We start from the raw sequence: 15,090 nt of genomic DNA on the forward strand, positions 1-15,090 counted from the left end.
TCCATCAGCTCAGCAGATAGCTGACATTCTCACCAAAGGACTCCTCAGACCAAACTTTGAACTTCTTACAAGCAAGTTGGACATGATAAATATATATGCACCAACTTGAGGGGGGGGTGTCGAAGATATTATCTCCTATGATTATGGGAGATATTATCTTCCATAATTATCTCCCATGATTATGAGAGATATTACCTCCCATGATTATGGGATTTTATTGCTTATGATCAATCAAGTTTGAATAGATAGGATATGAGTTGATTATGTAATCCCTAAAATCATGGTTCTATTACCTTAAGTGGTGGCATAACTATGATAGGGTTGTCCTATAAATGCCTACCTTGTAAGCATATTTTAGGGTGTGGGAAAATAAAGAAAAGTAGAGTTTTTTGTTCATTTTCCTTTTCTTTTAAAATTTACACTTTTATAAAGATTTCCCTTAGCATTTCGTTTGGTCTTCCAAGTATAAACACTAGACGGAAAGGAAGCGTCGAAAGGTGATAGGTAGACTTGTCAGTGTTAATCCAAGAGAAGGAGAGAGGTACTATCTAAGGCTTCTCTTAAATCATATTCCTGGACCGATATCATTTGATGATCTCTTGACTGTTCATGATAAAAAAATGAACTCGTTTAGAGAGGCTGCTCTAGCGCTTGGGTTGTTGCAATCTGATATGTATATAGAAGAAACACTTGAGGAAGCCACTGCATTTCAAATGCCATCTTCGCTCAGATTATTATTTGCTACTCTCCTGGTCTATTGTTCTCCAACTGATCCTATGATGTTGTGGAAAAAATTTGAATTGGACTTTTCTAGAGATTATCAGCGGCACAAACAATCTCATGATTACTCTCCTACTGAAATTAGGGGATTAGTTCTTGCTGATATCAACAAATCACTTCGGCAGATGGGTACAAGCATTGCTGCGTATTAGTTACCATTAGATGACCTTGTTAATGTGGATCAAGTTCACCTAACAAAAGAGATAGAGGCTGAAAGAAACATAGACATACCACCGGAAGATCTGCTAATGTCTTTAAAATTAAATTTCCAACAAAAGTATGCTTATAACATGATCCTAGAAGCATGCTTTGCTTCCGAAGGACATTCTTTTTTTATTGATGGTCCTGGAGGTACCGGTAAAACATTTTTATACCGGTCGCTGCTTGCTACTTTGAGATCGCAAGGTTATATAGCCATTGCAGTAGCAACCTCTGGAATTGCAGCATCTATCCTACCTGGAGGAAGAACTGCACACTCAAGGTTCAAGATACCTCTTGATTTCTCAAAGAACAGAACCTGTCAGCTTAGCAAGCAAGGTAGTGTTGCAAAGCTTCTTTCGGAGTCTAAATTGATCTTGTGGGATGAAGCTTCCATGGCAAAACGAGAAACCATTGAGGCATTTGATGATTTGCTTAGAGACATAATGGAATCTGAACTGCCTTCTGGAGGTAAAGTTATTGTTTTTGGTGGGGATTTTTGGCAGACACTACCTGTTATTGAACAAGCAACAAAGGAAGACCTTTTGCAATCTTGCTTTCTCAATTCTCCATTGTGGTATAAGCTTCATAAACTGAAGTTAACAGAAAACATACGAGCTATATTAGATCCTCAATTTTCTGAATTCCTGTTAAGAGTTGGCGAAGGGCGCGAACCTGTGGACTTGAACAGCGAAATAACTTTGTCCAGAGATTTAGTCATTCCTTATTACGATAAAAAAGAATCCTTAAACAGGTTAAATGACTTAATATTGGCCTGTTTTATCCATCTGCTCTTTAGTGTGTACAACTTCTAATTTAACTTCTTTATTAACAGGTTGCTACACTCTGTATTTCCAGATTTAACTCTCTATTCCCAGGATCCGTATAGCATGATTAATAGATGTATTCTTACCCCTAAAAATAACTTAGTTGATGAGCTGAAAGATATAATGATTAGAAGGTTTCCTAGAGAGCTTCACACTTACATTAGTTCTGACAAAGCTGTTGATCAGCGGCACCAGGATGATTATGAGGATTTCCTTAATTCTCAGAATCCAAAAGGCCTTCCTCCTCACAGGTTAATGTTAAAAGAAAACTGCCCGATTATACTAATAAGGAATCTAAATCCTGTTGAAGGGCTATGCAATGACACAAGGCTTATATGTAGAGAGCTTGGGCGACATACTATCTCTGCTGAAATTGTCTTCGGCCAGCATAGAGGAAAGAGAGTTCTCAGTCCAAAGATACCCTTACAAACTTCTGACAACCAAAAGAATTCCATTGCATTCATAAGAACTCAGTTTCCTATCTGACTTTGTTTTGCATTGACCATTAATAAATCTCAAGGACAAACTCTTGATTATGTTGGGATTTACTTGCGAGAGCTTGTCTTTTCTCATGGATAGCTATATGTAGCCTTGTCCAGAGCTAGAGCTTCAAGTGAGCTGAAAATATTTATTGTACCAGGAACTTTTGATGGTATAAAAATAGACTGCAAAACTAGAAATGTTGTGTTCAATGAAATTTTTGAATTGAGCCAGTAGTAGAATGTTCATATATTCAGGTATACGTGTACCAGTTTATAGCTGTGTTTACTTGCTATTAAGGTCTTATCTATACCCAAACCTGTACATTATGATCTTTTTCCCCTTTTTTACAGGAATGTCTAACCTCTTGCCGATTGGGGACATCATGCCTGATATGAAAAATTGGTCTTGTATCATCACAGTTCAGGAGAAACAACAGGCGACAGATTCTATGGGAACACCAACCAAGAAGCAAAAGTTTGTCTTTTATGATTCAGAGGTTGCATTTTAGAACCTGAAACGACCATCAATTATTTGATCTTTTATTTGTTTGTTAATCGTATTTGTTATGTGTAATTTTTTTTCCTGATAGAGCTCTAAAGTTGAAGGGATAATCTTCAATGCTGATATTCCGAGAATGAGTCCTATGCTGCAAGTTTATAAAAAATATAAGATTTCAAATGCTGATATCAGGACTATTCCGCCAAAGTTTCAAAGTCTTGGATTAACCAAACAGTGGGTGATCACTTCAAAAACTGTCATTGAAGAAGTCAATGGCAATGAAGGAATTATGCCTGTTAAATTTAGTTTTACTCAGTTTGCTGATTTAGCTGAATACATGGATGATAGAAGCAAGTCCATTGGTAAGTATGCAAATAGTCTATCATTCATGTTTTTATTACAAACTGAAAATATTCTCAGCCTGCCTTCTTTCCCTTTGCAGATGTGCTCGGAGTAGTGATCAGTTCATTGGCCAAGAAAACGATCACTAAAAACTCCAAACAGTCAAATGTTCAAAAATTTGTCCTCCTTAATGAAGAGTGCGAAATGTCTTTTTATCATGCTATGCACCTTTTTACTGACCTTGTCTCGTTTTTCCTATAGCTTTGAATCATTTCCATCCTGAATTTTATGTCAATGTTAGGTCCCAAACTGTCTTGCTTTCTTTATGGGATGATTTTCTTAACAATGAAGGTCAAGTTTTGTTGAATAACATGCAAAGCTATCCCGTTATCATTGGTCGAAGGCTGAAAGTTAGCAAGTACAATGGTCTGTTGAACTGCTGTTTTTTTTTGTATTATGCCCTTTATTTGTATGTCAAACTTCCTAATCATAATTCAATATTCATTCTATTGTTTATTCTTTAGGTGTTGCTCTCTCTACTTGGTTCTATTCTGCACTCGTTGTTGATCCACCTATACAGGAAGTAAGGCAGCTCAAGAATTGGTGCAATGTCTTGAGCTAACATGTTTTTATGCAGCATAGTATCAGCTGTATCATTTTTTCCCAATATTATCCTTACATGATCTTTTTTTTGTAGGGCAATGAGAAATACTAAGTTGATTGCTGAAATCATTGATGTAAAGAGTTATATTAAATACAATCCTGCGTTTTGTTTAAAAACAGATCAGAAAACTACTCTAATTTGCAATGTTATCCTATCACAGAAGGTGATCAAATAATAAATTGTTATGTAATTTTATAGTTTCATATCTATCTAGCCTTTCGTTTGATACTTGTCTATCTTTTAGACTGCCTGGGTCAAGGCAAAGCTCTCTTTTGAACATATCTTCCAGAAATATTGGTATATGAGCTGTGCATAGTGTTACCGAGCTACTGCAGCAGACTATGGAATTGAGTTTACTTGTAACTCATGCAAAGAGAAGGGCCCTGCTATGCCTAGGTCCTATATTACTACATCATTAACTTTAATTTAGATGCAAAGAGTTCCTGTTAATGTTAATGTTATACAGTGTATCGCCTAAGCACTTTATACTTATGTTTTAGGTGCCGCTTTGACGTTGATTTGAGCGATGACAGTGGAGTTATACCTGCTTCTATCTTTGGAGATCTAGCAGAAAATATTCTCATCTTTACTGCCCTTGAAGCAATGGATCATTTTAATCAGGTTATTTTAACTGCTCAAATTTAATATTCAGTGCGCTATTTACTTGTCACCCTTATATCTTCTGTACTTCTTGCAGAATCTTGAACTGCCACTTGAGTTTGTTCATGCTCGGCTTAAAACAAAGACATTTCTGGTTCACATTAAACCAGTCCAAACACAGCTCGCTGATGCTAGACAGTGTTATACAATTTTATATTGCTCTGAAGTTGAACCATAATTTGGTCATGCTCAGTTGACAGGTGAACCAGAATCTGTCTCGCTTTCAGCTCACCAGCAAACTGAAAATGAACAATTGCTGATGACAGGTTGATAGATATACCTGGACTTGTAACACATAACCATATTTTCTTTAAATGAACTGTTAACTTAACTATTCCTTGTGCTTACAGGAGATGGCGGTTTTGGCTCAAAAGTGTGTCTTCGACTCAGTCAAAAGTTTGATGAAGTAGAAACTGTCGACAACAATGACTTTGAAAGTTCAGATGCCAACTCCAAAAAGAGAGCAAAATTTGGCTGAATTGCCCTCGTTTCCTTTTGGACTGCTCAAACATTAATATTTTTTGCTTTCTGTCATCTGCACTTCTATACTTAGGCAGATTGTTTATGGCTTTTGGAAATGCTGGTCATCCGTTCACAATTTCCTCACTTTTGTACGTGGTTATCTGCTAACCAGCTTTTGTCATGATTATTGAACTTTGATAATGGCACCTGTATCAAAGTTCTTGCCAGGCTTTCAAAGATTAATTGAAATCCTCCATCTTGGACAGTATGAGGATTTTCACAGACATCTTTGAATCCCTAACGATGAACTCCCTTTTTGCAGAACTAGCAGCTTTATAATCTATATAATTTGGGATTCATTTCCATTTCTTTATATTTTATGCAATACAATTATTATTATCCGTTTGGAACCTCCAGCTTTGTATGCACACTTATTCATTTATTGCAAATGACAGCATTTTTTACAAATAAAACTTATATATTCAGGTCCTACTGCTTATATATCAGCTTACCTACTACAATAAACATGGCAAATACAGGGTGAATTATGATCTTGCCTTCAGGCCATTAAAGCATTACAAATGCATTACTTTACATGCAGTCGGTTGACAACTCACACTTAATGTTTCACATTGAATTGTCTATTCATTGTTCCTTACCTTCCTCTGCAACTAATAAATCTTTTCAATTGTGATAGGAAAAAGCTTGCACTTAGCATTAAAAGCAATGAAAAATATACTCTTTTTACATTGATCTTTTCTTTATCTATATGCTCTTTCCGTTTACAAGATCATCCATAACAACTGTTAACCATACATTTGCACTACCGCTTTTTCTGCATAAGAACTTGTCAGCAGGTGAGTTGCTCTACAATGTATTTCTAATCCTTATCACATGATGTAGCCTTGTACTCGCATTTTCTATTAATAGACCGCTTTTCTGATTTTCCAATTTTACAGCTTTCCTCCTGATAGTTCAATGGCAGAAACAATCTTAACATCTCCAACAAATTTTCAACCGACAAATAGTTGCTTATCAACATGCTGTTTTCTACTCAAATGCATCCACAGAGGACAGGTTAACTTTTAGCTCGTTCACCTACATTGCAGCATTTAAAGTTAAATAGCATGGTATTCTTTGACGATATTTTCCTACTTCATTTTTTGAAGGTATTACCTACTCAGTTTGAATCATTACTCCATCAACACCACTGCAATAGAATTATTCTGAGGTTTGGACTGCGGCAATGGCCTATCACAGTCACGGATCATAGATTCGCACAAGGATGGGATACTTTTTGTGAACACAACATTGTTAAAAGGCATGACACGCTATTACTTCGACATAGAGGGAATCTGATATTTGATGTCATTCACTTTTGTGAACTACAAAAACAAGTTCTTTTGCCTTGGACCGTTCCCCTACCAGACCTGTTGCACATGAATGCCATTGCATCAAGAGGTCAAAATACCACTGTACCTATCTCATATCCTCATCTATATCATATATTATTTTTAATGTAACACAGTCATTAATTACAGATGATATCCACATGGCCATTGGACAGTAGCAAGTTGCTTCCTCGCTGAGACCAAATTTCTATCAAGATCTATCTGATTCGGTGTACTTTTATCAAATCTTTAACTCGGCAACTCCAAACAGTTTGGTAAGCTATTCTATGTTTACATGCATTCTCTTTTTTCATCTCAACTTTCTCGCAAGCAATTTCCTTTTGTTTCTGCATATCTTCTAATCTGCACCTCTTGATGATAGAAAATTCCGCGCTTTATTGATCACTTCATCAATGGTATCAAGACTCCCATGTTACTTATCAACACTGGACACAAAAGTACTCAAATTGGTGTAAAGCATAAACGCCTTCACCGAAACTGGAGAGATTTCGTTCTTCAACATCAATTGCAGCACAACGAAACTCTTGTCTTTGTTCCGGAATCTGAAAATATATTTACAGTTTTGATCTTCGATGATACCGGAGTTGAAAAAAATTTTCCTTGGTATCACACATTCAATGTTTATTCGGATGCTTAATAAATTTAGCTGAACCATGCAGTGTAATTTACCTATCGATTGAATGCATTACTGGTAGTTTCCACTTCTTCTTAGCTAAACTAAGCAACCACTGGCCCACGATCCTTAGTACATTACTTATTCTTTGAATTAACTAATTTTACAAAATTAATTATTCAACTGGGCATTAATGGGCATCACTACATTCACCCACAGCACATCGCGCGATGATCCCCTCCTAGTTTTCTAAAAGCAAGGTGTAGACAGCTATTCTGAGATAGTAATGGTGGCAGCAGCCCCTAAAGTCAGCGCCCTGTATTCTGAGATCGGCTGCGGCCGAAAGTGAGTACATAGCAATCAAACAAGCCTAAAGCAGCAGGAAGCTGTTCTTCTTCTTTCCTAATCTAATCAAGACCAAAATCACGAACTTTACTAGAGAACAATCATCATGAAAACCGAACACAAGGATGACCTAATTAACATCTCATTTGGATTGCATGTTTTTGAAATTTTTGTATAAAATATATTGTGGCAATGTAATATTTGTGAAGCCAAAAAATAATTGTGAAATGTGTCCAAAGAATATTTCTTTGAAAATTCGCAATTCAAACAAAACAATGTTCAAAACACTTTATATATATCACACATTTCTTTAGTTCTTAAATTTGAAGTTGTAGAGTTAATTTGAAGTCAATTTCTTAACATAATGTGAAATTCCTTAAGAAGACATCTTTGAAAATAGCTTTTAGAATAATTAAAGAATGAAGCTGCCACCGTTATGCTTAACAGGGTTGGGGACCAACATACCTAATTCAGAATATTCTTTTCTTTTTCTCTTTTTTTTCATTTTCTTTCTCTGTTTATTTTTCCTTTGGGAAGAGAAGCAATGTTATCCAAACAGAGCCAGTGCTTTAGCCTCTACATTGTAAAAAATCTTACTTTTGAGCCAAATACAAAAGAAGAACAAAGGAAAATAAAAATAGATAAATAAGGAATAAGAAATTAAGAAGTTTTAAATATAAGAAATAGACAAACAAAAGTGACATAAGAAAATTTTTCAGGATGCTCGAACTAAAACCTAAGTGAAAATGAGGCTGTTTGGTTGTCAAGATTTGCAAAAAAAAAAAAAAAAAAAATCAAATTATTCTGCTTGTATCATAAATACAATTTTCAATACCTTTTAGTACACATACATTACATTACAAAAAGTGTTACAGTTTTATTTTAGATAAAATTTTCAAATAATCTCATATTCGATCGGACCCAATGGTGAAGGGAAATTCGTTAATAATTTATTGAAATAAAAAAGAGCAGCAATAACTATTGTAGAAATTGTGGGAAATTTTTCTCTTTTTTACCCACCGATTATTTGCCAAACATTTTTTATGGTAAACATTTTCATTAATTTAATATCACATGACCCTAGTGTTATATTTTGCCGCCAATAACACGTCCTATATTTCAGCCTTGTAGGATAGCATTGTCCATAAACCCATTATATATGGAAGGAATGTCATTTGAATAATTTTTAAATAATTATTGTAGTACTTTTTTGTAGTGTGATGTATAACAGAAAAAAAATTGTAATTGAAAAGATATAAAAGTAATAAAAATGATAAAAATGTATTTGTAATGTAAAATAGGTTGCAGGAGGTGAAGTGTTAGTGAGGATCCACTTGAGTGGCGTAATGGAATTGCAATGCGAAATTAGTCCAAACAATAGTGAAGAGTTTCACTCTGGAGTCTAGTAATCCACTTACACTTTGTAAACATCCGCAATCATCATTGGATACGTTTTCTACATATCAATCAAGGGTGGCGATAAATCCACAACCTCTTGTCTAAATCTGCACTCCTAGCATTAAGATTTCTATAGGAATATAGAAACCTTTTTTCAATTCAAAATATCTTTCATATGACAAGAGATGTTTAAATAATCAATTACAAATTTTAATTATTTGAAATTGTTTGATACCATTATCGAGCTAATTTTTTATCAAAAAAGTTTCTACTAAATCTCATAAATGTTGTACGATAGAAATCAACTTAATTATAGGGGAAGGATGGATTGGATGATATGGAAAAAAGAAGTGTAAGTGAGAGATACCAGTTTTGAAACCTTTCACTTACACTAAAAAAATTTAATTATAAGAGTGTGGACCTAGATGTATGTGAGGAGAAATTGTAAATAAGAGATTTCAAAATTGTTTCGAGTGTGGACCTAGAAATGAAAGGTTTCGAGTTGGAGACTTTATCCCACTTCCACTAAAAAGAAAAAAACTTAATCATAAGAGTGTGAACTTAAGTATGCAGAGGAGAAAGTGTGCATGAGAGATTCGAAAGCTCCAACTTATATTAAAAAAGAAAAAAAATCTTAATTATAAGAGAATGAACTTAGGTGGTGGAGGTATGGATTTAGCCCACCCTTCAATTAATCCGGTGATTAAATACCTTGGAACTCTCACACAGAGGTGGGTGGGGGAGGTAGGATACGGGGCACAAACGGTTGCAGGTTGTCCTCATTTTGCACTGCGCGTAACATTGGTTAAACACGATGTAACTTTTTTTTCACAGGATGTATTTTCAGAACAGATAGTGGTGGGCCCCATACTTAGCGCGGAAATCGAGTTACATGGTGTAATCTCAGCCGCACAAAATTTTGAGGGCAAATCTTGGCCCTTAACCGTGCAGGGACGGTCATACTGATGACCGTCCCTGCCCCAAATCCGGGGGAGGTATGGATTTAGCAACACCCATCGATTAATCCAGTTATTAAATACTCGGAACTAGCAAACATTTTTCCGAAGCAACTTACCCAAATGGAAAAAAAATGAAAAATTAGATTCTGGTCTATCAAAAGTACAGCATAAGCATAATCACCATAGTCCTTTCTTGCTATCTGTAGAAGAGAAAAATCATCAAAAATGTCCGACGTCCCACAGGACATCTTGAAGGAAATGCTTTCAAGGCTTCCAGTAAAGCCACTCTTGAGGTTTAGGTGCATATCGAAACAATGGAAGGCCATCATAGACAGTCCAGAATTCATCCGACTCCACATTGCTCAGTCCCTCGAAACAAGATCCCATCACAGCGTAATCCTCAGACATTCATACCTTCACTCTGCAGATTTTGATTCACTAAACAGAACCAACCGGGCTATTTTTGAAGAACTCAACCATCCATTGAAAACCCCTGATTACAAAACTGAGATCTTGGGTTCTTGCAATGGTTTGCTTTGTCTGATGAACACTGAAGAGGATATTATCTTGTGGAACCCATCAACAAGAAGGTATCGAAAATTGCCTCTTACTGAAACTGAGCTTCCAAGAGAAGGTATCTATGGATTTGGGTATGATTGTGTGAGTGATGATTATAAGGTGGTTAGGATTGTACAATTTTACGGGGTTAGTTCTGATACCTTTGATACTAAAGTTAAGATTTATAGCCTGAGATCAAATTCTTGGAAGAGAATACAAGATTTTCCCTATTATCTGTGTTATAGAAGGGTTTATGGGATGCTGGCTAATGGTGCATTGCATTGGCTTGTGACTAGAAATCCCGAGTCATATACTGCTTTCATGATTGCTGCTTTTGATCTTGCAACAGAGGAATATAGGTTGGTGCCACAGCCTGTTGATTCTGATAAGAATTTCCATATGAATGTTGAGGTATTGGGAGGATGCCTTTGTGTGCTTTGCAATTATTACTTGGATCATGTTGATATTTGGGTGATGAAGGATTATGGGGTTAAGGAATCTTGGACGAAGTTGATTTCCATTAGGCAATGTGATGTATCCAGTGGGCATTTTGAAGTAGTGAGGCCAATTGCTTATTCTAAGTGTGGTAAGCGAGTGCTATTGGAGCAAGATTGTAAGCTCCTTGCATGGTATGATCTTGAAAAGAAAACAACTAAACGTGCAATGACAAGGTTTAGTTTTGACCCTTGGAATCTGTACTTTGAGCTGGATATGTGCTTCGAGAGTCTTGTTCAGCTTGGCAGTCATTTTGATTTGGGGAAAGTGGACAAGAAAGGGCAAAAGCCAAACAGAGAGCCAAAAAGGAGCCAAGCAAAAGCCAAACAGAGAGCCAGAAAAAGAGCAACATGAAAAAGAGGTATAATGAGTATTCTCAACTACTCCTTTTTGCTGAATACCATTTTAGTGCTCTTGTTAGCCTGTCCTTGCACAATGATCTGTGAATAGAAGTTCAGAATTCTATCAAATGCTATCACCTCTGTTCAATAAATTTTGTGTTTTAACTTATTTGTGAGATGCTGTGATATTATTAACCCTATAAAGCTTAGGACAATCTTGCGTTCTTTCCATCTTGTAATGATATGATAAGATATGACTTTTTAATCACAAGCTGGCTCCATCTGCAGGGCTTAACATGTTTACTTTATTTCTCCCTTTCATAGGAATAATTTCTAGTCAAAGGGCTTCAAACTTGTGCTGTAAGCAGGGAAACAGATTTTGTCCAAGAAGGTGGATGAGATAAATATACTGTGGTCCATGTTCATGTCTAGTTTTATGGCAGTTTAGTTTTTGTATATGACGGAGGGTTGAGATTTGATCTGCATTAATTCACCAACCATAAATATGGTAAATCAAGTGAGGTATTCAATTCATCAAGCATGTTGTTTGCTTGTAACATCTTTAATTCTTACTTTCTAGCACATGATGCCTTCTTGTTTTATGTGAATTGGGATTGTTGGTTCTTTATCTGATTCAGTTTGCCTGGCTAGTTTATATGCAGTAGATTAGGTATCTCTGTAATCTTCCAGGCATGCAGCCCTTTTCTTTAAAATACTTGATTATGTTAGGTTTCAAAAAGAGATGGGAAGGACTTTATGAGACAACATATTTATTTTATGAATTGAAGAAGGATAGATGAGAAAGATTCTTACATACAAAAGATATTCCATTCACGGTAATGCTACAAACTGCAATCTCTTTGTAGAACTTTGAAGTTCTCGCTAACAAAGTATACATACAATTTTATTAAAGGTAGACATGCATTAGGGGCCTGATCTTTGGATAGGAAAAGGAGTGGATGTTGTGACAAGAGCTTAAGAAAGTCATTGGCTAAAACTTGCATTTGATCACCTTAAAACCAGGAGAGCTTTCAATGGGAGTGCCTCAGATATCAAATATACTGATTTTTTACTCAATTTCCACCAATGCTTCTTGACCTAAATTGAGTAACTGAGGCATGTCCCTGTCTGTAAAGCTCTTTTGACTGATGATAGAACATTGTTGCTTTTCTGCCAATGATCAAATTAAGCTTTGGATCCTTCTCCTTTCCTTCTCTAGATCTGGAGAATTTAAACTACACTTAAGAGATATAATCAGTGGATTACAGGTTTTACAACATATTAAGAAAACTGTCTAGGCTTCTCTAAATTCTTCTTCTATTGCTACAAATACCTGCAAGGAAATCCTGGAGACGTTTTCTATCTTCCCTGGCTATCATTTGCTTTGTGTGGATCATCTCATGGCAAGGTGCTTCCTTCCACCTGCAATCTGCAGCTGCAATAATGTCTCATGTCAAATCTTTAACTCAACTCCTCCACCCTCTTTGTTTTGAGGAACTGCAATACCAGTAATCGCCAATTCCAACTCTTGAGTCATAACACTAGACCTGTTGCTTATGAATATTTTCTTCAGTAACCAAATTGTACACTGCACCCTTTACTGTTTTAGTCAGTGACATTTTAGCAATTCCTAACCAGATCTTTCCTAAAAAATAGCTGTCTGCACTCAATTTCCTTGGCACTGAAGTAGATTTGATGTAATCCGATTCCCAACAGTCATTGGAATCATAGATTCCTGTTAAGATGAGCAAAACAGCCATGCTTTTCACATTCCACTTGCTGGATTGTATATTCCATGATCAGTCCTTTGATCTCTAAAGGAGGTTCCCACAAAAATATATATAGGACAAAACTGTCCTATATATGTCCAAGGACACTGGAGAGTCAAACCGTCTTGCTTTGTTTTTTCTTATTTTAAGCTCTCATGCTCCTTATATTTATGTACTTAATTTTTTCGACGTAAACCAACTGAATATAGAACACATGATGATCCTGTAGCTTAACAAAATCTAACTAATCACTAAGGTAAATCTGCAGCGAGTACTTGCAACAATAGTGACAGAACTAAGTGCCTAGCAGGGATAGCAGTCAATGTCTCATTAGAATTTCCTACATGGAACGAAGCACTACATGTGTGGACTGTGGAGAGGACCATGACCTATGATTTTATCTTGTTACCAAAGAAAAGTGGCTGTACCAGGAACATCCCAATAAGAAGGAAGAAGCCCTATGATTTTATCAAACTGGGCATCATATTGCCAAGAATCAAGATAACTGTGTGAGATAGGATCAGAATTGGGAATGTGACTGTCGTCTGTGCATGTAGTACTGTTTTCCTGTTCAGTTTTCCTTCTACATCCTCTGGTTTTTATCTAGTTTCTCCCAAGATTTGCAAGAATATTCAGTGAAGAGAACATATTTTTGCCCATGCAATTTGTGAATATGAGTCAGATATTAGCTCTTTCCATAGTTTGCAAACGCACTGCAACTTGGACAGACTTGTTATATCCACTCTTGCTAGTATATCAACTAATAAGTCTGCCAGGAGCTTGCTATTGATCATCTGCTCCTCATCTCCCTTGTCTTCTTTTGCATCTTTCTCAATTCTCAGCTGCCTGGTCATCTTCCTTAACATCAGCATCTCATGGTCTATCGAACCCGCAGGGTGCTGGCTGTTAATCATCTCCTCATCTTCCTTGCCATCTTCTGCATCTTTGTCAATTCTCAGTCTCTTGATCCCTTCTTCAAGATCATCATCTGGTGGTCTAATTCTCTGTCGTTTTTTATTCTGGACCTCTTCGTCATCTCAATATATTCTGAACTTAAGTCTTGTTTTTTTCTTTTGGTTTGATGGATTTACTATTGACGAATATTTCTAGTATTTATATAGTTAGAAATAGAATAGCTTCCCCTCTATTCTAATTGCACTTTTTTTTAAAAGAATTTCTTTCGTTAATGTAGGAATCCATTATATCTAAAGTAGAAATGCAACTATGATCGACAACTACTAATATGAAAATAACTAACAATTCGGGAAGTCGAAATTCTGATTTTCATCCATATCCTTTACGTTAAGTAATTTATAGTTGTAATGAGTAAATAATTTCTAAAGTTGCTATTGTATGATTTCTCCCTCCCTTTTTGACATGCTACGTAATCACTCTGACCATTTTAATCTGCAAGTCTCTCTCTCTGTTTTTTTTTTTCTTTTTTGGTCGAAACTCCAATGTCTGATTGCTACATTGGGCCTAATTCATTCGAAGTCGAGTGCTATCGGACTCTTTTTGATAGTGACTTTTCCAACATTATTTTTTCAATCCACAAGATTAAGACCTAAAACTTTTTTTTTTTAAATCAAAAGGTGTATTTAAAACAACACGAATGATTAAGAAAAGGGTGGCTGGGGAGGAAGAGGGGCAGAGGAGGGAAGAAGGAAGAGAGGTGGTGCTGTAGAGGAAAGAGGAGGGTGGAGGGAGGGTTAGGGTGATTGGGGTGGTGGGGTTGGTGGAGGAAGAGAGCAAGTCATGGAGGAAAGAAAAGGGAAAAATGAAAAAAAAAAGAAGGAACAAAAAATATAGAATAAAATATTTTTTTATATAAAAAGGAAAGAGATGATTTTTCTGAATAAAAAGAAAAAAAAAGAAAGAAAAAATAAAGCATAAAATAAAAAATAATCTTGTTAATAAAAGCCGATATCAGTTTAAAATACGAGGGGCAAAACTACAAGAGGGTTTTTGTTCTTTACCCTAACAGAAGCCAAGGAAGCATTTCTCTTTCATCCTTGTAGAACCATTCATATGCAATAGTTGCCAATGTTGACCTCGAGGGTATGATGCCCTGAAACATTTGCCTTTTGGTTTCCATTTTCTTTAAGGGTGAGCAAACAATAGGATGAAGTGATAGAATGGGATAATGGTAATTTACAAACTCTTTAAAATTGTATGATAAAATAACAATTCTTTTTTAAAATAATAGTTACGATAATAAAACTTCTGCCGAACATAATGTTTGGATTAGTATTATTTGAAAGAAATTATCTGATTAAATCACAAATA

The 15,090-nt window shown here is 35.8% G+C and overlaps 1 protein-coding gene across 1 annotated transcript; it reads left to right on the plus strand.

Annotated features, from left to right (window-relative positions):
• The first annotated feature begins 9,741 nt into the window (after positions 1-9,741).
• LOC113701244 (F-box protein CPR1) lies at positions 9,742-11,663 on the plus strand. The gene is made up of 2 exons (XM_027221796.2): positions 9,742-11,055; positions 11,360-11,663. Exon 1 carries the CDS (start codon positions 9,867-9,869, stop codon positions 11,046-11,048), a length of 1,182 nt encoding a protein of 393 aa, XP_027077597.1. The 5' UTR covers positions 9,742-9,866; the 3' UTR covers positions 11,049-11,055; positions 11,360-11,663.
• The last annotated feature ends 3,427 nt before the right edge of the window (positions 11,664-15,090 follow it).

Source organism: Coffea arabica, chromosome 7e (assembly GCF_036785885.1).
Source record: "Coffea arabica cultivar ET-39 chromosome 7e, Coffea Arabica ET-39 HiFi, whole genome shotgun sequence".
In the NCBI taxonomy this organism is placed as follows: Eukaryota; Viridiplantae; Streptophyta; class Magnoliopsida; order Gentianales; family Rubiaceae; genus Coffea; species Coffea arabica.

What these genes read in the sequence shown, in the direction of transcription:
- LOC113701244 (XM_027221796.2), top strand. Translation starts at nt 9,867, where the DNA reads ATGTCCGACGTCCCACAGGACATCTTGAAGGAAATGCTTTCAAGGCTT.